This window comes from Mugil cephalus, chromosome 2 (assembly GCF_022458985.1).
Source record: "Mugil cephalus isolate CIBA_MC_2020 chromosome 2, CIBA_Mcephalus_1.1, whole genome shotgun sequence".
NCBI lineage: Eukaryota > Metazoa > Chordata > Actinopteri > Mugiliformes > Mugilidae > Mugil > Mugil cephalus.
Genome location: NC_061771.1, coordinates 16,093,945 through 16,119,983, shown reverse-complemented (window position 1 = coordinate 16,119,983; position 26,039 = coordinate 16,093,945). Strand labels below are relative to the sequence as shown.

At 43.4% G+C, this 26,039-nt stretch overlaps 1 protein-coding gene across 1 annotated transcript in view; it reads left to right on the top strand.

Moving 5' to 3' along the window:
• Window positions 1-1,583: 1,583 nt before the first annotated feature.
• bnc2 (basonuclin 2) overlaps window positions 1,584-26,039 on the top strand; it is a 159,179-nt gene continuing 134,723 nt past the window's right edge. The window contains exon 1 of the mRNA XM_047579525.1: window positions 1,584-2,451. Within this exon, the coding sequence (XP_047435481.1) occupies window positions 2,449-2,451 (3 nt within the window). The 5' untranslated portion in view covers window positions 1,584-2,448. The remainder of the gene's footprint in view (window positions 2,452-26,039) is intronic.

The window sequence follows — 26,039 nt, the reverse complement described above, 5'->3', positions numbered from 1 at the left end:
CCGCTGTAGAAACATGGTGGACTGCAGGCAAGAACACCTGCTCCCTATACAAATATACAGGACCTCTATAAGCTAAAAATAACATGATTCATAGTTGCAGGTGATTATACATTAATGAAAACAGAATTCCTGATACAGCATTCCTTTTCAGACGTTAGATCCCCCTGAATTCTACATGCTGGTCCTTTAATGATAAATGCTAATAAAGTAATTTGCACGAAAGGCAATATATTCCTGGAATCTTACCCAAATCCTGTGAGCACCTAGACATAATTATTGAAAACAAAACTCACGCATTAGTTGCTGTGAACGGATACGGCGTTACATGCCTGATCCTCTCTTTGTCGGAACATCAGCCAGTGGTTTCTTAACTTCTGCTTCAACAACAATGAGCCAGAGGGCGGCTGACCCCGCTCATGCAACGCCGTCCACCGAGCAACGCTGAAGTACGGTTGTTGCGATAATTACGAAGTAAAGAGATAACTACAAGCTGAAAGTATGCCACGGCTATCCACACACCCACTATCATAACCACACTATATCATCTTTTGTTTGTCGTAACATAGATTCATCAGCTGATAGTTTAACAGCATATCAACAACAAAGAAAAAAAGGTCACACTGTGCTTTGATGTGCAGCAGTCATATTACTCCTCCACAGCTCCTGGTGTCTATGGCTCATCAACACAGCCGAAGAGAAAACACTTCTTGAGTTAAATTAAAGCAACATCAAAGCACATCAAGTCAACACAAAATAGATTTTTTTTTCTTTCTTCTGGACAATCCTTTAAAGGCTTTTTGTTTTGTTGCTCACATAAGTATGTAATATCTCATTTAATTAGCAATCTAAGCCCACTGACAAACAGGCATATGGTCCTCGCTCTCCCACGGCCTTGGCCTACGAATGAATATGCATATCCTGGGACCTCAGTAGCTTGTTACCCTGGAATGAATTCTACACAAGCCTAATCCCTGATCTATTATTTACCCCTTGACCAAACATGCAAGTGGGGCTTCCAGACGCTTGACTTGATAGAAATGACTGCCCTGGGATTCAGCTGCCTCTCTTACCCCAGCGGAGGAGCCAGGCTGAGGCAGGCAGGCACTCGGAGGAGCACAGAATGTTTCTCTCTCTGTTCCACTCTCTCCTCAGACACACACACACACACACACGCACACACGTCTCACTCCTTCAACTCTTCACTCTTGAGATGTCTTAGTCAAATGTTGAGCAAATCCTCATAAAAACAAGTGCACAATGAAACTTTAATGAGCGCGCCCACTTCTGACGGATCTGAGGGACAGCTTAGGAAATCAGTGTCACATCCCAGCTGCACACAGAGAAAACATAAACTATTTCCCCAAAAGCGTGTGCGCGTGCGCGCGCGCACACGGGCGTCCGTGCCTTAATATATTCAAAAAAAAAAAAAAAAAGTGGGGGAGAAAAAGTTTTCTTGCCATGAAATGAAATGTTTGTTTCGCCAAAGAGTTAAAACTACATGTAAAAGATTCCAAAGAATAATGATAAACAAAACACATGTATTTATATTTTTTTTTCTTTTATTCATTGCTCTTTCGGGAACATTTACGCAATGTATAACAAAAAACATATAGTGTCTTTTTTGAATAACGCCGGATCCTTGCTGTTGTGCTTCCACGAGCTGTAATGCGCGACTCTTTGCCAATTTCTTATCTTGGGGCTAAGGGTTTTTGACACATTTTTGTTGCAGGGAGATGTGACTCTTCGTACTGACTAGACATCGTAAATCACCTCATCGGGCACGGACACTCCATGGACCGACAGTCACTCGGGTTACAGTCACACGCAGCGTGTAAAACACTAGTCTGATTTCACCCAGCATAACTCAGAAGCCACCTTCTCTCCAGCCCGGACCGTCCGCTGCTCCTCTCGGCGCAGTGTGCTGACTCCGCAGAAGGAAATCACCGGGGAAGTGTAGGAAGGCGGGTAATTTTTTTTCTTTTTTTTTTTTGTTCGTTTTTCATCAAGGTAGGACAAGCAGTCACAACCCAGCTCCTGGCAGTCTGCGACCCCGTTTCCTCGATTTCTTCACTTTACGGTTTGCTTGAAGGAGAGGCGACAGCGTGTCGTGGTCGCGCGTTCTTCTCTGAGAGACCGACGCGTATCCAACCGACGCGCGTTTCTTCCCAGCGAGACAGCGGCAGCAGCAGCAGCAGCCGGAGACCCTGCGATTCTCGGGATAAAAAGAGTGACCTTATTCCCGTGTTACAGCTAAAACTGTCATAAACCTCGGCTCTTAGTTGGTACGAAAAAGAAAAACCACCCGTGAGTCACCGCGTTCAGCGCGCAGGACTGAAGAGGAGAAAGTTCCCCACTTGAGGGCGAAATCAGACTTTTTTGAGGACGCCAAGCTTTCCAAGTTTGAAAAGTGCCAGGAGCATCGAGGTCTGTCAGATACAACATGCAGCAATGGTAAATATGATTTTTTTTCTGTTGTTGTTTTTGTGCTCGTGTGTGTTTAAGTTATTAAGATTAACCACATCAGGTTTTGGGAATGGTAACTTTTTTTTTAATCTCTTTCCTTTTTGCAACTTTTGTGTGTGTGTGTGAAGTCATTAGAGCAGGCAAAAAAGAAAAGAAAGAAATTCAACCAAGTCCCACTGAAGTAATTCATAACTGCTTATTCTCAGCATTTTCTTTTCATACTTTTCTCTTTCCATTTGCTTTATAAAATCAGTAGTGCCTGCACAAATTGTGTGCACATAAAGGCCCTATAAACGAGACACTGCCACATCCAATCCAAACTAACAAAATACCCCCTAGCTTAGTATAATTTTTAATGCTTGCCTGAAACTCTTAGTCGTTTCTCTTAACTCTGGACAAATTAAAAAGTTTTAGGCCATGCCTGAGAGGCCAGCTGGTGACTCCAGACACAGTGTAAATTAATTTGTGCTTACATGCATTTATGTAGAGAGGCTCTTCGCCACTTGTTGATATGGGCCTTCATTTTTGTAGTTCAGTGCAGCTTTCTGCAATTTTTCCAGACAGCAAGCGCACATATGTTAGTGATTTATTTTTTTTTTAAATATATTAAATAAATATAAGCCGTCTTCATTATATACATGCCAGTAACAAATGCAAAGTTGTTTTTCAGGTTTTAAACCCCTCAGTTGAAAACTCAGCTTTCTGGAGAATTCTCTCTTCTGCCGTCTGCTGTCTGTCTGCTACACTTTATCGATTTCTTGAAATATTCGGTCTCGTTTCAACTGATGGCCGGGCCTGTTTGTGATAGTGCGAAAACAAAGAAGTCTGCAGACCGGGTAAACACCAGTATAGCTGGTTTTACGCAAAGCTGCGGTCTTCAGTGGATTTGTAGTGCCTGCCCGTGTGTCCCTGCGTTACGGTTCACCTCAGAGAGGAAACTCGCAGAGCTCAAACCTGTGTCAGTGAAACGCGAGCGGAGGAATTTCATTTTGTCAGCGGAAGACACTTGCGCGCGGACGCTTCTGAACGCCTTAGGAGGCAAGGAGAGGGAAAGAGAGCGGGGCAAAAAGAGGAACAATGATAGAGAAATTGAGATGAACGGCCCCACTTAAAAAGCGCCACAGAAGAAACCCTCTCGTGCTCTCATCCACGAGACGCCCGCGAGATTAATGTCTGACGCAGGATTCTGGCCTGGTCCGAGTGCGTGTCAGGGATGTTTCATGGGCTGGTGCTGCTCCTACACAGAAGTATGCCAATTTACATTCCTGGGGTGTCATTTCATTACTTTTATCTCCATGCTGCTGTCTCTCTGCCAGAGCAGCCAGGGGTCTGAGCAATTCACATTTCCTCCGCCGCACTAGCAGCACAAATTTTAACCACTAACGTTTCATTTTACTATTTAACACGCACTTCTGTACGTCCCTTTTGTTGCACATTGTTCTGCATCTACCAGATTAACAGTTTGTGAGTGTGACCTGCCGAATGGAAACACGGGTTTAACAACAAAACATATATTTTTTACAAAACTCGCAATTGTAAAACTAAACTCCACATTAATAATAAAGAAATAAAGAAATAAAAATAAAAAAATGGAGGCAACGTTCAACTGAATGTCCTCGTTATGCAGCAAACAGATGCCCTGCAGCAGCCCACAGTGCAGCCACAACGTGAGGTTAAAGAAAAAGTTAAAGTTGTCAGCGCGGCTGCAGCTATAGGTCGTGATTCCTCTGGGTCTGTGAGAATCAGAGAGGGGAGAGCGTGCGCGAGCGCATGTGTGTGTGGGGTTGGAGCCACTGGTTAGTCGGTTCAATAATCTGCTGGACAGGTAGGCCTGTGACGCCCCCCTTAGAGAGGCTGCTAATGAAGAGAAAGGCTGCTTAGCGGTGCTCTCCTCTGACCCCACCAACCCTCCCTGTCCCCCCCGCTGGCTTCCTCTGATTACTGCTCACATCCAGAACTCTTCCCTCCTCTTCCCCCCTCCGCTCCATCCTCTCTGTTTTCCTACTTTCTCACTCCCCGGCTCTTCACTTGAAAAGAAGTCTGCACCGATAACCCTACTTGGCGTAGCTACGCCTTTACCCACGCATCCGAGTTCTCGCCTCTCACTCGCGCGTTGCTGTTTGTTTCCGTATTTTACTTGATTCGTTCTGGGAGATAATCACTACTTGACCTCCGTGTTGTTTCCCATTTTCCGTGCAATTTTAGTAATGAGGCTACGCTCTGAAGTACAGAGCTTAACCTCAGAGATGCACAGGTGAAAGGAAATATTAAGTGGAGGACAAGAAGAGAAATCAAACACAATTTCTTTTTAGATTAAAGGAAAAATATACTTTCAGGTAGATATTCAGGAAAGCAGAGAGAGAGAGAGCTCTTCCTATCCACCCTCTCTGTTCTTGGAGTATTTTTTGTGGGTCATCGGTGCACCGATACGGCCCTGCTCCTCTCCATCTGTCCTCAGTCGTAATAATCTCTGGAGTGACTGATAGTGTGTCTTGGCAGTGACAGAAAAGGTAATATTGTGAAATGGGGAGTGGAGTCATATACCTAGTGGTGGCTTGAGATGAAAATCTTTGAACAAGACACCGTAACCGAAGCCGCGGGCTCCAGCGACTAAACAGAATCTCTGTGAAATGTTAAAACAAATTGGATCGCATGAACTCCTAATTTAATAAAGAGCTCAGTGTGAGGCATAGTTGATTTAAAACAATATACATATGAAAGACATAATTACATTTTTTTTTGTACCTCAGCGCACAAAGTAGGAAACTAAATCTCGCACACTTCCACTCGAGAAAACATTATGAAACCTGGTCTGTGTTCATGTGATTCTTGACATAAAAAAGAAGGGACATAAAGAGCAGGAGGTAATGAAGGGGGTTAACAGCTGTTATGACACGAGCGTTAAAGATGTGTTTAGTCTTGTACTATCACATAGATTGATATCTCTAAGAGTTTTAATCTACTAAATGATAGTATTGATAGTCGGCGGCGAGAAGACGGATCACACTTGGAGAGGACGAGTTAATCAGATTAAAATCAGCCCCTGTGCTACGAGATGTGTTTAAACTGTAAGCTGATACATGTACTTACATGCTTTTGATTTTTTGGTGTCCTTTTTTTTTTTTTTTTTTTTTTTTTCCTCTCCGGGCTTCATTTCACATGTTAATCCAAAATGCTTTCATATTCCTCAAGGAAAGAATCGGGAAAACTGAGAACTGAGAGAGGCCGAGCACTCTCGGTGTCTTTACATGCGACGGGACACATTTTGCACAACTCAGCCTCGAGAACCACGTGCCTAAGTCAGTTTTCTGTCTTCCGAGGCACAGTCATGATTCTTAACATTTTCAGCTTTAATTCGGGGTGGCCTTAATTGATTCTGTCCAGAACTAATTACCAGCAACTGTGTAAAATAAACACTTCAGTGTCACTGGGTGGCAACTGTCCAATTGGTAGGGAAATTACATTTCACTTGTAATCCATATGTTCTTCAGCCGGGCTAGAATATAATTCATGTCGACGCTATAGACATACCAGAGACACTGGACCCGTGTAACGAACAGGAGTATAGTTGTAACCAAATGGCTCAGTTGGGAGGTATAGGGTTATGTGGTATAATTTATATTTTATAGCTCCCCCTTGCACCGACTGCACTCCAGAATAAAGTTGTTCGATTTTGTTCCATGAACAGGGAGTGAGAAAATCTGGGATTTCACTTGTGATGGAAACTCCAGACACCACTTTGTTCCTTGATCTCTTGTATTTTTTATTTTCCTGTTGAGTCTCATTTCTCCCTTCCAGATAAAAAGACACCAAACTGCTGCTCCTTCTATGCACAGTAAATATGTGAGTTCTTGTTTTTTAGTGGCTGCATGCATTAGTGCCGCCTGACCCAGTGACTCAAAGGGGATGGAAAGACCTCCTCAGGCCATACCGAGTGATTTGATTAAAAGAGAATAATTTGCCCTAAAGGTGCCTTTTCTATTCCCTGCAAAAAAGCTGGTGGAAGAAATCTGATATGACAAGATAAGTGGTGGCTCATGAAAAATTCCTGAGGACTGAGACGGAGCATGTTGACTTTGGAATTATTGCTCTGAGTGTCTACTTCTTTGCTAGTAACTGTGCCTGACAATGTTATTTTTACCTGGATAGCCTGTGAAACGACTCCTCTGGTTCTCTGGCCAGAAATCTTTCATTTCAATACTTGGATGTAAAGAACTGACAAAGTAAACTTCACAACTCATTCCAGACATTTTCTTCTTTGGGCTTTGGTGACAGTGTACTGTTAAACAGTATTGGATTACATACTGTTATTTGGTCGAGCGCATGGCTATACGATGGCATTTCTAATTGCTAGGAAACCGACTGAAGTATGTGTACTTCTGCGCCCCCCCTTTGCTGGACCTTGTTCACATTTTTTGTTTCCGTTCTCCTCTAATTGCACGCCACCTCCGGATGCACGACCAACCTCGTACTCCGTTCTTGTGACGGTACAAATCAGAGACGCATCCTTGTTTGGAGGGTTTGCGGTCGGCCTGCCTTTCTCCCTCCTATTGCACTTAAATTTGTGTGCTGTTTTTTTTTTTTTTATTGAGTCCATTTCATAGTGAGTCCTGCGTGACAAAGAGAGTCTGTTTCGCACAGGGCAGCTCTTGAAATCTTGTTACCACGTATGTCATGACCATTCGGTACCTGGAAGTATCGCCGAATATTTCATTATGCTACTGCACATGAGTAATTTGGCAAACGTATTCAGCATTCATCGGTGGACTCTACATGCGCAGTGAACAAAGCTTGCAGTGTGTTAACCTTAGTTGAATTCCCAACAGATAGCAATAAACTCTATAATATAACTTATACTGCACATAGCTTTCTAAACCGCTCTCTGCATCTTCAGGTTGGTTTGTGGTTTTTTCGTCAACCATTAATTGTGTAGTTATGGATTTACAGTACAGTCCGTTACGACTTTATCAATAATTACATTGAACATTTTGATGCCTGTTTTTTTTTTTTTTTTTTTTTTCATCTGTAACAGTAGCTCAGTTTCAGCTATTTCGTTTGGACAAGAAGATACTTCTGAGTTCCCCAAAGTCGAGGATTTGAGGGTTGGCTACAGCAGCCGTTTGTCAGTACTGTACAGAAAATATAAGAATTTCATATTTCACTTAAAGTGTAAAATCCCTTGTTATTCTAAATAAGCTATGGGTCTTTTGAAAATGATGCTTTTGTCTGAATCACAGGTAGGTTTGACGTTTTCCTTTTTCAATTTGAGACAAAAGCATCTGTTTAGGACAATGAGCTTATCAAACTTAACTGATACATACTAACTCAAGAAATATATCGCTTGAATTTGCTTAACCGTGTAACTGTGTTCATGTGGCAGAATGAGCACGAATATGCATACTGTTTTATGGGAACAGCACATGCAGCAGTCAGCTGTGTATCCCACATCTGGATCTTATCCGGTTTTGCTCCGTTGAGTAGATAAAATTTGAACATGCCCACCTTCAGCGTGTGCTTTCAGTCCCATGTATAATAACCAGTTCCGGGCGAAGAGGGACCAGCAATCACCTTGGTTTTTTTTTTCCAAGACTTTACTTTTGCCAGCTCTTTACTGACAATGATTCGCACTCGAATGTATTGATAATGTTTCAGCCATACCTGTGACCTTGTGTGCTGAATGTATAATCCAGCCTTTATTAGCCCGTCTTAATGCAGAGTTTGGACTCTTTATCCTTGTGTGAATTGTGTCTTTGATTTAAGATAAAAAATCTGCGAAGGATGTCAGTGCATTGTGTATGCATTCAATTACGCGCTGAATGTTTTCACGTATTCATGTGCCCAGTGGAATGTGTGTGTGTATTAAAGCCACGGTCCTCTCAATAGCAAGATGGTTATTAATGTAACCATGACTCCTAACCTTAATCAAATAGCAATTTAATCCCAGATGCTTTCAAACCTCTTTCCCCAACCAAGTCATGTTAGGGCCAAACATAACCAAACGCGAACCATAGAAATGTCATACAATTAAACAGGTATATTTAAAAGTCATTTGATTGGACATTTGAAGGCAAAAACAAATTAAGTCTCAAAATAGGCTGGAACATTAGGCCCATGAAATACACCAATCAGGCATATCATTATGACCACCGACAGTAGAAGTCAATAGCCCTGACCATCCAGGAAACAACACTCAGGCGTTCATGTGGATGCTACTTAGACATGTTACACCTTACACCACCCACCTAGAACAGGCCAGACACCCCCACTCCATAGCAATGACAGTCCTTGATGGCAGCAGCAGCCACCCCCAGCAGGATGCACAGGAACACACACAAAAATGGTTAAGGAACAATAAAAAAACAAACAAAAAAACAAACAAAAACAAAACATTAAAAACAGCACAATGTGTTAACCTGGCCTCCAAATTCACTACATCACAAACTAATCAAGTATCTGTGGGATGCACTGGCACAAGTCTGATCCACAGAGACCCTTCCCCTCAACCCGCAGGACCCGAAGGCTCCCACTAACAGCATTCTGCTGCCAGACATCACAGGACACCCTCAGAAGACCCATGTTCATTTTCTGGTGAGTCACACCTGGTTTGGGGGCACATAAGGTGGTCATAATCTTATGACTGATCGGTGTACGTCTGATGCCACACGTTAACTCTTGTCGTGAGCTTTAAATGCTTAAAACTCTGTATCAGTGTCTTGATCTACGTCTCAGTCTCTAAGGGGACCCTGTTTTGATTGACTGGAATCCATTGGAGTGAACTCTGCTGTGCCGTGCATCACCACCAACCTGGATGAGATGTTAGCAGTCGTACCATGTGATTGTTGGTGACAAGGGTGCTGTTTAGGGCGCTAATCATAGTAATTAAGCAGTCTCTGGATGAAAGGATTTTGTGTGTTTGTTTGTGTCTTAGTTCACTTTTCCTCTTTGAGGGAAACTTAACACTTATGAACTGTGTGTGAAGGACACATCTGTATGTGTGTGTGTGTGTGTGTGTGTGTGGCACAGTGCTGTCTACAGTTTTGCATGTGTTTTTATATGCATCTGTGGCCTTGGGTGTTTTTAGAGCTGGAGAGAAATCTGCTGACAGGTAGTGTGTCAGGAGGGGGACAGTGGCGCTTTTGAGACAGACACAAGAGACGAGTCTCATGGAGAGGTAGCGAGAGAGAGAGAGAGAGAGAGAGAGAGAGGGCCTCTTTCATGTGACTCTGCATTCCACCAAGGCACAGGCAGGGAGAGGCACAAGACGAGACATGCGTCCCCCCTCGTCGTTTCCCTCTGCCTCTCACCCTGCTGCACCCGTTCTCCCGCCCTCTCCTCCCCATCCAGCCTCCATCCCTCCCCTCTGCCACTGACCTTAACATTTATCAAAGAACCCCATGCTGGAATTCCTCTTCAGCATCTGTGTCCTGGTGGGAGAATCACACACATAGCACAGATATTTAAGAGTGCGCACACACACACACACACACACACGCACGCACACACACGCACACACACACACGCGCACGCACACACACGCGTGGTCGCAAACCAATCTGTTTGGAATATTGCGGCGCTGTGGAGGGGCTGTCCTTGTCGTTCCGTGCTAAGGAGGCTGGCCTCGAGACGCTCACACACAGAGACGCGGACACATGCTTGCACACAGATTCTCTTGTCCTTCTTGTTTCTTTATTGTACCTCCTGTCACTTTGTCCTATTCATTTAACCTTTCATTAGAGCCAGCAGACAGCCCTGTGTGTGTCTGCACAGCTTCAGGAACAATGCCAAAAAAGCCCCACTGTCACAGTTATTAGATTCCTCAGGCCCCCTTTTACCCCGGCAACTCAATATTAGGAGAGGAAGAGTGAAAGTAGGGAGACAGGCCATGAGAGAAAAAAAAAAGGGGAATGGGGGGGTGTATGGTTGACACCGTTGCCCAACTCCTACGGTGAAGGGTCCTCTTGACTTGTCAAGGACATGTGCCACATGTTGATAGCAGGCAGGTCCCCTACGGGACAGCGGATTGAATGTAAGCTACAGTGGAGACCGGGGAGACAGACAGGGGAAAGGAGAGGACACTCGTCTTACGCTGTGGCATGCAACAACCCTGGAGGAGTTAGACTAAAAACACAAACAGTTTGTGGAGGAATTCTGTTTTTAATGGGAAGACGGGAGGGGCAGTCTGGTCCCCAAGGAAGGACAGCCCTCTTCCCTTCTCTACTACTTTCCACGTAAAGCACTTTGAAGACGTTTGTCTTTTTTTTGGACACTTATGGTATTTCTATACGAAATGATTCTACAGTGACCAGTCATTTGTGGTTTAGGCCATCTACTGCATATATCATGATTACAATTAGTCAAGACATTTAAAAAGGACTTCCTGTAGTTATATTTGCAGTGCAGTGGAAAAGCTCCTGTGCTCCCAAAGCAACTCAAACTTTCTGGAGCTTTTTTATCGGGAAGCTTTGATGCTAGCCAACCGCCACTAAACCAGAAGAAGGACAAGATGTTTTTACACAACAGGGATGTGGTTTTGGTTGAAGCCAGACCTAAAATAAAGAACTAGCAGTCGAACAGTATTGGCCTGAGGTTGATACTGATCATCTTAAAGGCGCCTGGATACATCCCTAGTTTATGCTCAAGTGGCAAAGCCCTCTACTAGCCTTAGAGATTGTAAACAGGTGGAATCGGTTACACTGTTCTGAAATCATATGATGGCGGGAGGAAGTCTGAGTGGGCAGATGGGTTACCAAAACTTTGGTCTTGCACATGGCACACTGCTGGTTGTTTCCCATTGAAAAGTGAGAGTCCTGTAGCAAAGGGCTTACTGTACCCAGTCTATTATTTTTTGTCTGAACCAACTCAACACAATCAAAGCCACTGCGTGCTTTTCTATCTTGGCCAAACACTTCACTTGAAAAATAACAAAAAGTCCCGAATAAATTTGTGACGACAAGACAGAACTGAAACATAGCCTGGCCACAATTCCTGAGAGATAGAAACCGCGGCCATCTTGATGCCCGAACTCTTTGAGGAGGTTTGCGCAGGTTTGGATCAGCTGTACAACTCAGTAAACCTCATGCAAAATGCACCAAAGTATGATAACATCGGGATCCTGGTTGAATTTCGCGTGATGAGTGCTCCGAAACGCTTTGGAATCGGCCGCGATGAAGGCTGAGCACACTCTCCGGTGTCACTCATGAAAGCCCAGGGCGGTTCAGTAAAGCTCGGTAAAGCCGTGTTTAGATCAGTCCAGCACAGTCAGCAGCGGACAGCGATGCTCCTCCAGTAATACATTAGCTGAAATGGATCAGGGGCTGGAGTGGAAAGGCATTGGTCACTGTGGTAAGGGCCAAGGAATCGCTCACCTGTCATCAGAGATTGAACCAGCACGCGCACACAAAGAGAGAAAGAGGGGCAGGAACAGAGCAACAATCTGAGCCCTGATCAGCGGGCAGCAGTCTTGATGAAGCCCATCTCTCACTCGTGTCACCCCGCAGCCCTCATGCCTCCCCCCGTCTACCCCTCCACGGAGGCCACCAGCACCACCGCCGCTCGCTGTGTGTGACTTCAGTCTGTCTCTCCTCCGTCCTCTCTGTCATCCTTTCATCCACCCTCACTCCTTTGCCTCGGGGCTGTCGATCCACTTGTCTGCTCCACATCTCTCTAATTCTCTGATTGGGCCCCCTCCCCTCCCCTCCTTTCCCCTTCCCTCTCCTCCCCTCTCAGGGCTGTAATTGATGGTGGTGTTATTGTGTCCAGTTCTTTGGCCCTAAAGCTGTTCCTCCTGGTCAGCACTACTCCACCCTTTAAAACGTGCTGGCAGCGGGTCAGGCAGTGACGAGCTTTTTTTTTTTTGCAGTCTCTGGCCGTGTTAATGCTCCTGCGTGTGTACATTTTTTTTCTTCAAAGCACCACAGCCACGGTTACCAATTTGCTTTGGCTGTTTAAGCAATCATCGTGTGCCTGATTGGATTTCAGACTGTTCCTGAAAATCCAAAACAATCTTGACATTCGCGCTTCAGCCCTATTTTGTCATTGTGAATAAGGGACAATATTTTCTTAGAACTCCATGTTCCTTGAGTGAAGTGTTTGCCCTTGGCTGCAATAGAAACGCACACAGTGGCTTTGACTATGCTCTTTGTTTGGTGCTCCTTTCTTGCAGCACATTTCAGCGGAACTATTTTGCAAAGCAATTACAGAGCGTGGCGTGAAATAGTTTCCAAACTATCCCAGTGAAGAAGAAAAAAAGCCTTACATGTTAAGAAGTTGTTTCTTTTTTTTTTTTAATTTTTAATTTTTATTATTTTCTTACTCACCCCCTGTGTAGTAATCAAGGTCCTCACGCATAAAGTTTTGTTGCATTTTATTTTTTTTCACTTTTAATTTATTTCTGCTGATGATGTTGTAGTTCTTGAAAGATTCGCAAGGTTAAGTAGGACTGATTATACGTGCAGATTTTTTTTTCCTGATGTATAAATGTATATTTACCCACACAGACACAGGTCTTTCTTTCTCTTTTTCTGTCTTTGTCCCTGTCTCCGTCTTTCTCTCTCTCACTCTAGGCTCCAATCCTTGCCCAGCATGGACCTTGTATTTATTACCCTCTAAGTAATCACTTTGCTTTCTCTTTTGATAGACTGTTATTGCTCTAACTAGCTGAGGTCCCTATAGGTATTTGGAGGCTTTCCAGTTTTATTAGACAAAGGCCTCATTATTCAAGGCCAGCATTAAGACTACCATTAGATCCATTTGCCCCCTAGTCACATGTATCCAGTTGCAACCAATTCATATTATAGCCCCTGCACACTTAGTATTTACAACACAAACATACTCATTCCCTCTTGTCAAAGTTAAATATGGGCAATATTCAGAGAGCAACCTCGCTACGTTTGAGAAGTAGCTGTGAAGTTGTTTCTGTCTCCTCCTGTTCGCTTGCCTCTTTTGCGCGCTACTAAAATGTGAGTCCTCCTCGTGTCTAAACCGTAGTGACACTTCGGCCAGTGTGTGCATTTTGCGACGGAGAATGAAAACTTCTTTGGACATCTGTGTTTGGAGCCTGCTGGAGAGTACGGACACAGTCCCAGTTACCCACAGCAGCCACCAACAAATATCTGAGGGTTGAGGGAGATGCTTTTCACCAAGCAGCAAAATTATGCCAACATGATACTATGAAAAAACAAACAAACTGCAGTTCCTTAAATGCCCACTTAAGGCTAGCTTAGACATTATATTATAAAAATGTGCAGCAGAAGTAAGCAAGTTGACTGCCTGGTACAAAAAGGCTTTTAAGTTCCTCTAACTCACCTGTTTACGTTATATCAAGGTTTAAAGGTTAAGGTTGAGTAACACGTCGGAGCCAGGTGGGGTTAGATGGGGTCATGCGATGCAAGCTGGTGCCACCCACACTGAGCTTCAGACTGCTCTTCAGGAATCATATGGCTAAGGGGTGAAGCCACAGAGGGGTTGTCCAACTCTGTATGCAGTCAATGCTATTAACTCAGCCGACCGAATCAGATCATAGCCCTCTACAGCCTGACAACACTTGAATGATCATAGCCCTTGTTTTTCCATTGCTATTCATTAGAGAGTTTCCTGTTGGCTGTTTCACAGCCTCTCTGTGGATTTCAAGATGCTAGCATTGGCCATATTCACTATTCTTCTTCTTTTTTTTTTGTCATAGTTTAAGTAACAGTTCAACTTTGACTCACACAGGCCCACACTGTCAAACATAATAAAGCCTTTAGGATACAAAATATACAACAGCATGACCTCAAAAGACCCGTCAAAGTTGTGAAGATCATCAGATCATCACATAATGACTAATCTCAGTCTGAACACATTTTGTTTGCTTTGTCGCGGTCCACTCAAGTTAACTGCTGTGACTCCACACGCTCTCTCTGCTCGCAAAGAGATTTAAGGAGGCCCAGTTTTGATTCCTTCCATTTCTTTGTTGCAGCTTTTTAATTTCTTCGTAGCCACCTGTGCGTCCAATATGGTGCTCATCCCTCCTAATCGATGGCCCCTTATTGGGTTTCTGCGTTTGGTCAAATATCTCATCGCTTTCTCCCCCCAAGGCAACAGGATCCAAACTAATAAGAAATTTCCTCAGTCTCTTGGGTTGGGTCAACAGATGAAAAAACTTATTAGTGCAGAGATACTATGTGTCTGTGACCAAAATCAGATTTTCAACAAGTTTGCTAAGTTAAAAGTAAAGCCTCCAACAAAGACGTCGACGTTAGATCGTGTCCACACCAAACTGGTGAAGTTTGAAGGAATATCTGTTACTCTGCTCTTCGGCTCACATTTCATTTCATTTATCTATTTATCTATTTTTACGCATAGCTTTTCTAAAACATTCTCCAGAGTGGATAAATAAAAAAAAAAAAAGATGCTCATTCAGGCTTTCAACATCAGTCTTTACCAACTTTAGTGAGAACATATTCTGAATATAAATAACCCCAATAAAACATCAAACCTCATTAACCTTATTCAGTGTGTAGCATCTACAGTTGTCGATAAAATCACTATTTACATTTTTGAATGTTCACTGTGAAGTGTTATTCTGCTTTATTACAATTAATTTAAAAACAATTTAAACTGACCTCACAAGATTGCATCATTAAATATCCATCATACTGACATCAGAACATTAATCTGAATCTGAAAGAATGAGCTCATTCTTTAATGCTTTACGCACGTCTGTGGCCTATCACTGAAAATACTGCAGTCAGATCAACATCTATGAGCGATTTATTAAACAAATTCAGTTATTCTCTCATTCAAATCTGCATTCAAGCTTACTAGATTTTTTTTTTTTTAATTCTGATGTATTTATGTTTGTACGGATATACTTTTTTTTCTGCATTGTCAAGTTTCATCCCAGTTAGATTTAATATAATGCTTCTTGTATTTATTTACTGTTATTATTATTAGTTTTCTAATGCTGCAAAACCAAACCAAATTTTAAAAAAAGTTTTTAGAGTAGCTCAGGGGCCGGCCTGGACGCAGACCATATAGTTCTGGAGGTTGGCCTGGATGCCAGAGTTCAGGAGTGAGGATGAAGAAGCTATAAATTGTCAAATCTAAGAAACAAATCTGTTCTTGTTCGGAGCGTCTTGTAGACAGGTTAACACTAGTAGCGCTACAGTGGTACTGCAACTCCACTAGACTGACTGAGGACAATTTTTCAGAAAAAACGGTGACGGTAATGACGTTTACATGTGTCATTATGATGACAAATGATCAGGGGGCGAGAGCAGCATAAAACACAGTGAAGCATTTAACTGAATTGTTTTGCAGTTCTTACAAGATGAGGACTGCAATGTACAGATTTGCTATTTGCACACTGAAAGATGAAGAGATTTGCCTTCCCTGTCACGTTTCAGTGGAGACGGGGGACCTTCCCGAACATCGTGAAAACAAAAGTTGCCTTCACGTGTAAATGGTGTTTTGCGTGGATTCATTGGCTTTCGGTCTCAGACAGCTGTGTTTACTTGCCGCGGTCATGTCTGAAATTGTTTGCGACTATTGTTGTATGGGTGTTGATTCTGAAAGCTGCCTGTTGTTCCTGCAAGGCCTGATTAATTGTGGTTTGCTCGTTCTCACTTGTGTGGAATACGCATCGGACTTAAATATTAGTAGGTAGCAGTCTCACTGGCTCTATGGACAAAATGTTTGGTCCAGAAACAAACCTACATCTGGTGCTACACGTCAAGACGCTAACAGACTAAATATCACCACCGCAGCACCACCACAGCCATCAGAACAACTTACGGTAAACTATATTTCTAACTTCAACTCTTTAAACTAGACTCAGGCTTTAACCACAAAAATTCTCCTTAAAGAATGAGGTCCGGCTAAACCGCTACCTTTCAAAGTGTCATGTCCTAAGGATAACTTTTACAACATCTATTTATAGCAACAACATATATTCTGTGCTGTGTATCTTCCTTATATGTATACGTAAAAATAGAGTGTGTTTAAGAATGGGGTGGGAGAGAGAGGAAGAGAGAGTGTGCCACTTTGGAGTAAAGCTGTCATTACTCCGGCTGGCGCACTCCCTCATAAATACTGATAATGAGAAGCTTTCAGCAGCCTAATCATTTGCCAGTGTAGCAGTAGGTAATGTGAGAGGACCACTCTTTCCTTTCCCTCTGTCTGGAGATGACACTCCAGATTCTGTTTAGTCATTATAATAGTTAGTCTTTCAGAGTGGAACAATAGAACAGATTTTCTTGTTCTTTAGTTGAAAAAAAAGAAAGAAAAAAAAGAGCAGTTGGGTTTGTTTTAAGTCTGCATCTATGTATGTTGCTTCAGAAAAAAAAGGAAAAGGAAAAACAGACGACTATTGGTACCAATGGTTTTACTGCAGCTTTTTAACAGACTAAACACAGCTTTGAGCAATGCTTTCATTGTAATTCATACATCCATATTTCCTGCACGAGTCATTTTAATCACCTGAAATACAGCACTGATTCTTTCATCACATACTTAATATAAAGTTACTACTTATTTATTTATTTTTCTGTTGAGTAGTGCCGTGAAAGTTGCACAACAGCCTCGCAGCATTTTCAGTTTTTTAGTTGTGCAATTTTCCCAAACAAAAATAAAAGCATTGGGGACTGATGCGTAAGTGTTGCAAAAAGACAAAAAAAAACAAAAAAACATGACACATCTGTAATTTTAAGGCAAAAATAACTGAGCCAGAATAAAAACCTACACAATACCAATCAGCCATAACATTAAAACCACATACAGGATTAGTCAATAACAACGACCATCTTTTGATGATACACTGTTCAGTTGGGAAACTTAGCAATGACACTCCTTGATGGCAGCAGCCATCCCCAGCAGGATGACACAAACTCACACACAAAAACAGTTTAGGAACAACTTAAAAAACTTGAAGAGCAGAACGAGGTGTTGACCTGGCCTCCAAATTCTGTGGGATGCACTGGAACAAGCCTGATCCACTGAGGCCCCTCCCCTCAACCCATAGGACCCAAAGCCCCCCCCCACTAACAACATCCTGTTACCAGACACCACAGGACACTCTCAGAAGACCCATGTCCATTCTCTGATGCGTCACGACTGTTTTGGAGGCCGGTGCCCATTTAAAGTAGTGCACCTAAAACATACGGCTATGCATGGACTGTCTGCAGACAGCTGGCTCGCTGGCACGAGCTTCCTGATGGTGACAGACTGAATAAAACTGAATCCCTCCAGTGACTTCAATGGCAACAAATCTTGCAGCCAGAAATAATATCACATCAACAAACACAAACAGAAACCAAACAGTCTTTTTTTTTTTTTTTTTTTAGTTTATCTGTGTCGCAAATGTTTTCTCTGGATTGATGATGACATAGCTGAAGTCAACTAGCCATCTTGAGTCAACACAGTCCCATAAACTACAGCAGCTCCGCATATTATAGTCATTTCTGTCAGAGTTTACAGGACTGTAGTGAGTTAAGGCGGTTTAAGAGTCAGATGTCATCTGTTAAAATAACCATTGTGTGCATGTTGTAGTAACCTGATTTCCCCAAAGCAGACATTTTACCCTTCATATGTTCCTAAGCGAACCGCTTGCAGTGAACATTCACTCTAAGCACTTAACATTTAGCGCAAGTATAATGTTTCCTGAGAAAAGCGTCACAACGGATATTAGAAAGTTGACTGAGGCTTAGCACTGAACTCCTATGATTCATGATAACAGTAACATTTAGGTTACAAGTGGTCAATCTATTGTACACAAGATAAGAGTCATTCAACTGAGTTTGGCAAATGGAAATGCTTCCATAAAGCGGGGGCCTTTGTGCATTTGGAGCTTTGCTCAAATTATTTGTACCTACAGGGTCACTGTGTGATGTCCTGAAAGAGCTTCCCCGGCCACATGAAGGGGCTCAGATGCACCATTTGCTCGAGCCTCCTGGCCCAGAAATAACTGAAGTCTGTGGAGGCGTTCCCGCTGTGAATGACTGAAAATAGTAGCCACTGATATATATGTGTGTGTATATATATATATACACATATATATGAACTATACCTCATTCCTATGGGCCATCACTCTAATGGGTGTTCCCTAAGAAGCCAGATGAAAGCTCTGTATAGTATGTCATCTTGCACTGCCTATCTTCCACTGGCCATTAAACAGCATCTCTGATCGTTTTAATAATCCCTCCATACTGCCTCTCACTGACTCCACAGTGATTGGGCAAACACTGGTGTCCCTGGTGTTTTAAGAGGAATACATTGAGGAGCTATTGTGGTTTTCCAGGGCCTGGCTGTGTATTGTTTACTGGGTCTGCTTGATTGCCCTCTGTCCAAATCAGAGGGTACAGGCAGTCAGGGCAGGGGTCTACAGGGATGCACTGTGTTGTGGACTGTCCCATCGTGCTAAGAATATTCACTCAAACCATGTCTCTGAGGTGGAACCCATCCATAGCTCAGTAAACACACACGCACACACACACACACACACACACACACACACACACACACACACACACACACACACACAGAGTCATACATCTGTGCACCAGGGACCATATGGCCCTGCATAAATGTCAGGGAGTGTATTTGAGTGTGTGTGTGGTAGGAGGCCATGTCTGTCTCCACGTCACAGATAATTACCCCCCTGTGTGACTTTACTTTTCATATTGAGAAAACACCGAAGACCCTCCTCACTGACAGTGGCGCATAGTAAAAGCAGTCATATGTTTTTGGAAGTTCGAAGCTTGGTATTGGCCGTTTGCATTATTAAGCACAGACACCTTCTCCTCTGGTCTCGTCAGATCATAGCTCGAGGTCGCTAAGCTCACCGCTAGTGTCAGTCACTTCAGTGAAAATAGACAAAAAGCTCGTTTTCACTGGCGTTATCTTCTTCTCATCAGTTAATCCCTCACTGAAAACTTATAATAAAGCTAATTAGATACTCTATTTTGTGCATTTGCTGCTCTTTGACTGAAGAGTGGAAACGTTTGAAAAAAGCAAGGTTACATCTCAGAGTTACAGTCTGATAAACGCTTAAGGGCAACACAACAACTTTAAATACTTTTACAGATGGATCTTTTCCCTTCAAAGATCCATAATATCCCTTAATTTTCCGTGGAGTTGTTTTCAGAGGCGTGCGTGTTTGCCGAAGCTTCGCGGAACTTTTGTTTCATGGTCGCAGTTTGAGAGCAGCTCTGGTCCTCAAGGCTGCCTAAGCTAACCTCGCTAACAAGCAAGGTAACATCAGCATATCTTATCAGGGCAAAGCACAGTGAGCAAAATATACTGCCTTTTGCGTTTTATGAAATGAGGGAGAGATAACAACCCTCCAAAATGTGACAGTTTGATGTTGTTTGGGTCCAAGAAACTTCGCTGCGAAGGGCTACCACGTCACAAGTGGGACACAAGTGGGACACACAAGTGGTTGTTGTTGCAATAGGAGGGCAGCAGGGCAGAATCACACATTTGGCTTTTCTCCATACTCCATCAGCTGACGGGTTCATCCACAATACCAAGATGCTTTACACAAACATTAGTACTTGTTATTCTCGTACTGAGTGGATGATCCTGAACCAACAAGTCTTTTTTTTCCATCAGCAGCAGAGCAACGTGCACGGAGGATAGGAAGTTATACCACAGGGCTTTTAACCAGTTTACCTCAAAAGGTGCAGTCACTAACCACATGGTGTGTGCACAGGCAGTGAGGATGTCAACTTTTTCTAGTGGTTTTTGAAGTTCTACATACACACAGTCCATCACAGTCCCACACTCAGCCTCATGGAAGGTTATAATATTCAGCACTGGTTTAAAATAACCAAGAGAACTATGTTTTCATTTCGGAGTCTGTAATTTTTAATACCATTAAATTGTATTGTTTTGTGCTGACACGTTATTTTAGCGACCCCATTTCAGGCAGTGGGCTGAACAACAGAAATGTCTTTGTATTTCATTCCGTACAGTACAGTACAGTTCAGTTATACGGTTTAACAACACCGCAAACTAGATCCTCCACAATGATAATACAGTTAATCATACAGTTTCCTACACTAGTTCAAAATAAACTGAACATTTTAGCAGAGATGAGGGGGAATGCGTTTGTTTTCACTGTACCTAATACAGTAATATAACGTCCCAGGATGCTGGATGCTCTCAAAAACTGATGTGAGAAAAAAATGAACGCGAATGAAGGCATACATTTTCATTTCATTCCACTCTAGGGGGTTGTAAGGAAATATAAAGTGCTCAGATTCAGTGCAAGAAATCATATGTTACACATGGAGTTTTAGTTTGTGCGTGCTTTGACAGCATTTTCATTTGATTCGAGGAAGAGCAGGGGAGCAGCGGAGAAGCGATGGCAACAAACAGAGTTGGCATGAAACTTCAACGACTTCACAGCATTGTAGTGCTACTCTCCTTTTAGCTGCACAACTTGGCAGTGGTAATATGTGCCGGGAATGCACCTCAGCCCTGGCCCTAGCTACGAGAAAAGGGTCTTTTGGCTCAGAGAAGTGATGCGGATATGGTGGCAATTGGACGTAAAATAGTTGGACGTTTTAAACATTTCCCTCTTGCCCGTTCCCACGTAGACACATTCAGCTGCCGTACAATCAGCCTCTTAAAGGAGTCCTGCAAGACTTGCTGACCGGGCCTGAGCAGCATGCACTAAATAGCTGCGAGTAGCATAAATACGGTGGGTTCTGGGAATCTCAGGGTCCAAAAATGAGCTCCCCTCACTCCCAGTGGACACTGGTGGAAAAATGCTATCTTTTAGATCCAGAAAACAGCGACAACCTTAGCTGCAGCTGCATGAAGACGCATCACTCATACAACTGTATCCGCTGCTTGAATGGATACGACTGGACGTGACTTGCGAAACAGCTATGCACGAGCCAAACCGCTGGAAATCATCTGACAAATAGCTGAGGCTGATCAGCTGGTAGAAAAACAGGAAAACCAGAAACAATGACTTTACTATAGTTACATCTTATAGTTGGATCCACACACACAAAAAAAGATCAGGGTTTGAATTTTAGTTCGACTTCAAAGGTTTGAGCAGAAAGGACACACAAGAGCGACACATTTTCCAATTTAAAATAGAAAATTTCATCAAAAGGCCCATTTCCCATGATACTTGCAGGAGCTGAGTGAAATAAGATTTGATTATCACAGAAACATGTTGGGAGAATTCAATCTGTATGTTTGTTTTGCGCACATAAAAGTTTTGACCCTGTCTCTGAGGGTTGCGGTGACTTGATGTTGTTTAGACTCATCTCCCTGCCTTCTCCCCCTGGAGAGCTGTCTTTGTAGCAATCCCAGCATCCTGTTCACTGCTCCACTGCATCCATATCGCACTAATGATCATGGGAGTGGACAGCTGCTTAATGCAGTAGTGTCATCAGCGCTGCTTTCTGATAGCAGCTCCATTGCACTTGACGGGACTCAAATGTATCTCGTCCACGCGAGCCCCCCACATTTAGCAGATCGACTAATGTGGTTTTGGAACACCTCGGTAAAGGTGTATTAGATGTGTGCCATATCAAATTTGCAGCGCATGATTGTAAGACATATCACACTCAGTGTATGATTACAGACACAGCTCTTGTACATTTTTCACTGCTGAGGACATTGTTACAATTCAGAGTGCAGTTTTCAATAACATTATAAATATGACATAAATTATTCTTCGGGAGGGAATACTACAGTGAAAAACTAATCTGTGTGAAATCCTACTTTCCAAATTTTACTTAAACAGAGGTACATGCTCATGATGGTTGAGTAGTGGAACAGTTAAGTGTTTACTTAAGGTGAAAATAACCTTCTTTTTTTTTTAAACCAAAGCTATAGTAATGCTAATATTAATAACAACATGTTTAATTTTATTGCATTCTTGTCCAGGTTGAATTTAGACTGGAAACAGGCACACGACACTCAGCCTGCATGAAACTCACTAAACGTGGTCAAACCGCTAACTATGTGTATCATTAAACTCTGATCAAATTTAAATGGCTTTATTAAAATGTATCTCCTGCACAATTATTATTTACAGGGAAACCCAAACTTTTTGTACTGGCCTGTATAACATGTAATTTTCAGCTGTAAAGTTCATTTTATTTCTGGGGTCTACAGTGATTAACTCACATTTGGAGGAAGCCCTTAAGTGGTCATTTGAGGAACTGCAGTTTCTCACTTTTTGGCGTCGCTTTCAATTTTCAGCCGTGGACACAAAACCAGTGAATATACATTTATCAAATTAACATTAAGTTCGTATCTGAAGGTGTACGGAGATTGGCTCACGGTATCATCTCCGGACCTGGAGCTCTGCATTGACATTAATCATGTTTTGACAATTCTTCCTACTAATTTCAACAGTATCTGAGAATAATCACAAGCTATTAAGAGTTGTACAGACTAGCCGTCGATCACGTGGCTGTAACGCTAGCAGAGGAATGGTCCAGATCCTCTCAAGAACAGTAACAACCTCACCTGTGGTAATAGAGAGAAGGAGGCTGATGAATTTCATTGTCTAAAGTAGTTAAACCTTTAGCTGCTATACACGGAAAAGGCTTTTTCTTCATCCCAGCTACATTATATTATATGACAACATGCTGTAAAGCACTATTAAACGCTATTGACTGTGCCAGTTTATATAGGCTCATAACATATTTGCAGCACACAGTATTGATAAACGCATGTGTTTAGTTGACATTGTCACTGTGGTTGTAGAGCGTGTTTTTTTTTTGTTTTGTTTTTTTTCCCAGCTCAACCCACATATTAGAAGTGGTAGTCAGGCAGAAAAACCTCCGTTATAGGTTATTTTCTGTGAAAAACACCTTTTGCAAGTGAAATGTTCATTAGTTATCTAGTCAAGGCCTTAGTAATCTATCCTAAGTCACAACTGTGGTAGCGGCCAGTCACAACGTGGGCAAATACAGTATTGTATTAGTTTTATTCTTGTTGCTGGCAAAATCAGCTGTTCCATCTAGTACAGAGATATGCAGTAACAACAAAACCTTATGTAAACACCAGTCTGTGTAGTAGAACTGCCTTTTTTATTTTGTTTTTGACTTCTCTGGTTCTGAAAATACTCACACAAAAAAATACAAATACAAATATAGAATCTATATTTCAAAATGTTGTTACTTCCAGCCCTGAGTGCAGTGTAGGTTTTCGTCCACACACTCTCCCCTCCACCTCCGGAGCACCTTCTGTGCTGTGCAGCTACAATAACAGTTGAGAACAGGTTTCATAAGACTGTGAGAGTAAATGTACCCCAGGTCAAGGTGATGTGGGATCTTGACATGTGCCTGTTTGCACTCACTTGTGTGTGTGTGTGCGTCTGTGTGCTGGCGGCTTTTACTTTCCCGAGACTGCCCTTAAACATTTGGATCGCTCCGATCACAAAAACACCGGCAGTGATTTCTCCTTTAGTGTGGCGCATTTACAGCACTGCGTCGCAGACTCGTGATCAACACAGAGGTCACAGGGATGGTCACAGGCTCTTACTATTTAATCGTCCGAGGCAATCAGATGAAACTACAATCTTTAGTAAGAACAATATCAAGGGAACTCTGTTTCAGGAAAGAAATGTTCCTATGTTGGGATGGTGGCTCAAATGGAGATGTCTCATAATCTGGGTAAATAGAACCCAAACTGTTTGCATAGCTGCGTATCACAAGGTAGACACGGGTAGACATGTAGAGGCAGCGGCAGTGAGGACGCCCTTTAATTCGTAGACAACGTAACTGGGACAGTTAATGTACTCGTGTGATGGACCAACACAACTTCTCAGTCATCTCAGACGGCTGCCTGTCCCTCCTGTCCATTCCCTTCCCTCCTCTTCCCTCTCCTTTCCCTCTGTCCCTTCTCTCGTCCTCCTCCTTGCAGTTCATATTTCAGTTTGCTCCCAGGAGCTCGCAGGTCTGTGCCAGACGGAAATTCGCTGAGGCTGCAGGAGCCCCCTTGGAGGCCACATGGAGGAGGGACAGGAGGGGAACAATCAGGCCCAGTCCTTCCTTGATATCCCTCCCTCGTGTTCTCTCCCATGTACTTTTTTCTCCCTTTCCCCCCTCTTTTTTTTCTGTCTCCCTTACCCTCGTCCCCCCACCCCTCCACCCCCTCTCACTCTCCCTTCTCTGTCTTCTCTGTATCCAGCCTGCCAGGCTACACAGGTCCTCAGGGTGACTTGCTTTTGGCTGGGGTCCCTCACCACAGAACCCTCTCCTCACCTCCTCCACCACCCACTGCTTCCCCCAACTCCTCCTCCTCCTCCTCTCTGACTCCTGCTCCCCCCCACCCCTTCCCTCCTCTTCCTCCACTCTCCTCCTTCCTTCTCCAGAACTCTCCCCAGGGGCGAGACGGTGAGGCCATCCAGTCCCGAGCTGTCCATCAGCGAGGGTGTTTACTTGCAGCGTGACAGGCCGACACATCTGGAGCACATATTCACTAGTGTTCACACTCCTTCTCCCTTTCACTCTTTGCTGGCCCTATATATTCTTACGCTGCCACCAGACGCATTCCTTCAGCTCATTTCAGGGCAGTTTGTCGTTGTTAAAGCGAGCCCACCTCTAACTTACGCTCTCACTCACAGCGCACACACACACTCTCACACACGCAGCCACACAAATACGCGCACACGCAGAGATTTGTTTTCGTCCATTTTCCCTTTCTCTTTCACCCCTCCAGTGGTTTTTCAGTTGCATGACAGAAATTGGAGTTAACCACCGGCAGGGGTGGGCTGGCGAGGGGAGAGGGGCGGCAGTGATGGGGATGGGGCAAAAGTCAGACTTCTCTCATCCACTTCTGTCTCCCTCTCTCTCCCTCAGTCCTCCTCAATCCCCGTCTCCACTCCGCTGTCCTTTTCTCTTTCTTCAGTGAGCGCAAACTAATCACAGCACCTCCTCCGCTGCTTTTTGGAAACCCATGACTACTGGTCTAATGAAGTGACACCTTTTTTCTGTGTGTGTGCGTCCCCCCCCCCCCGCCGCTCGCCCCCCCGCTAACCCATCCTCCGACCCTGCATCACACCCACCCGCCCACCCTGTCTGTTTTCCCAACATTCCTGTGCTGGTGTGTGACTGTGATGGCTTGTCATCTCGCAGGAATGTCCTGCTCTCCCACCTCGTCCCCCCGATTTGGCGTGAAGCATTTGCTCCTGGTTTCCGACTACGCACATGGACACACACACACACGCACGCACGCACACTCACCCACCCACGCACACGCAGGCACACACTTGAATTTCTAGCTTTTTTTTAAAAAAAAAAAAAGAAGAAAAAAAAATGTGTTCGTGCAGATGGTGTCCATTGGGCTGCATACCTACCCTTGGCGTGTGGCCACAACAAGCACAGCCATTCTCAGATAGTCCCCAGCTTGTTTTTCAACTGTAGAAAGTGTGCACAAAGTTATTTTATCTTATACAGCCTGCGGTAAAAAAAAAAAAAATCTCTTGATTACAGGACCAAATATGACCTGAACGGTTTTTGTGGAAAAACAGTTCCATGCAGTTTTATGTACTGTTTAAATAATAAATCCACTTAAAAAAAACACACACACACACACAATTTGCAGCTCATAAACCAAACTCAGGT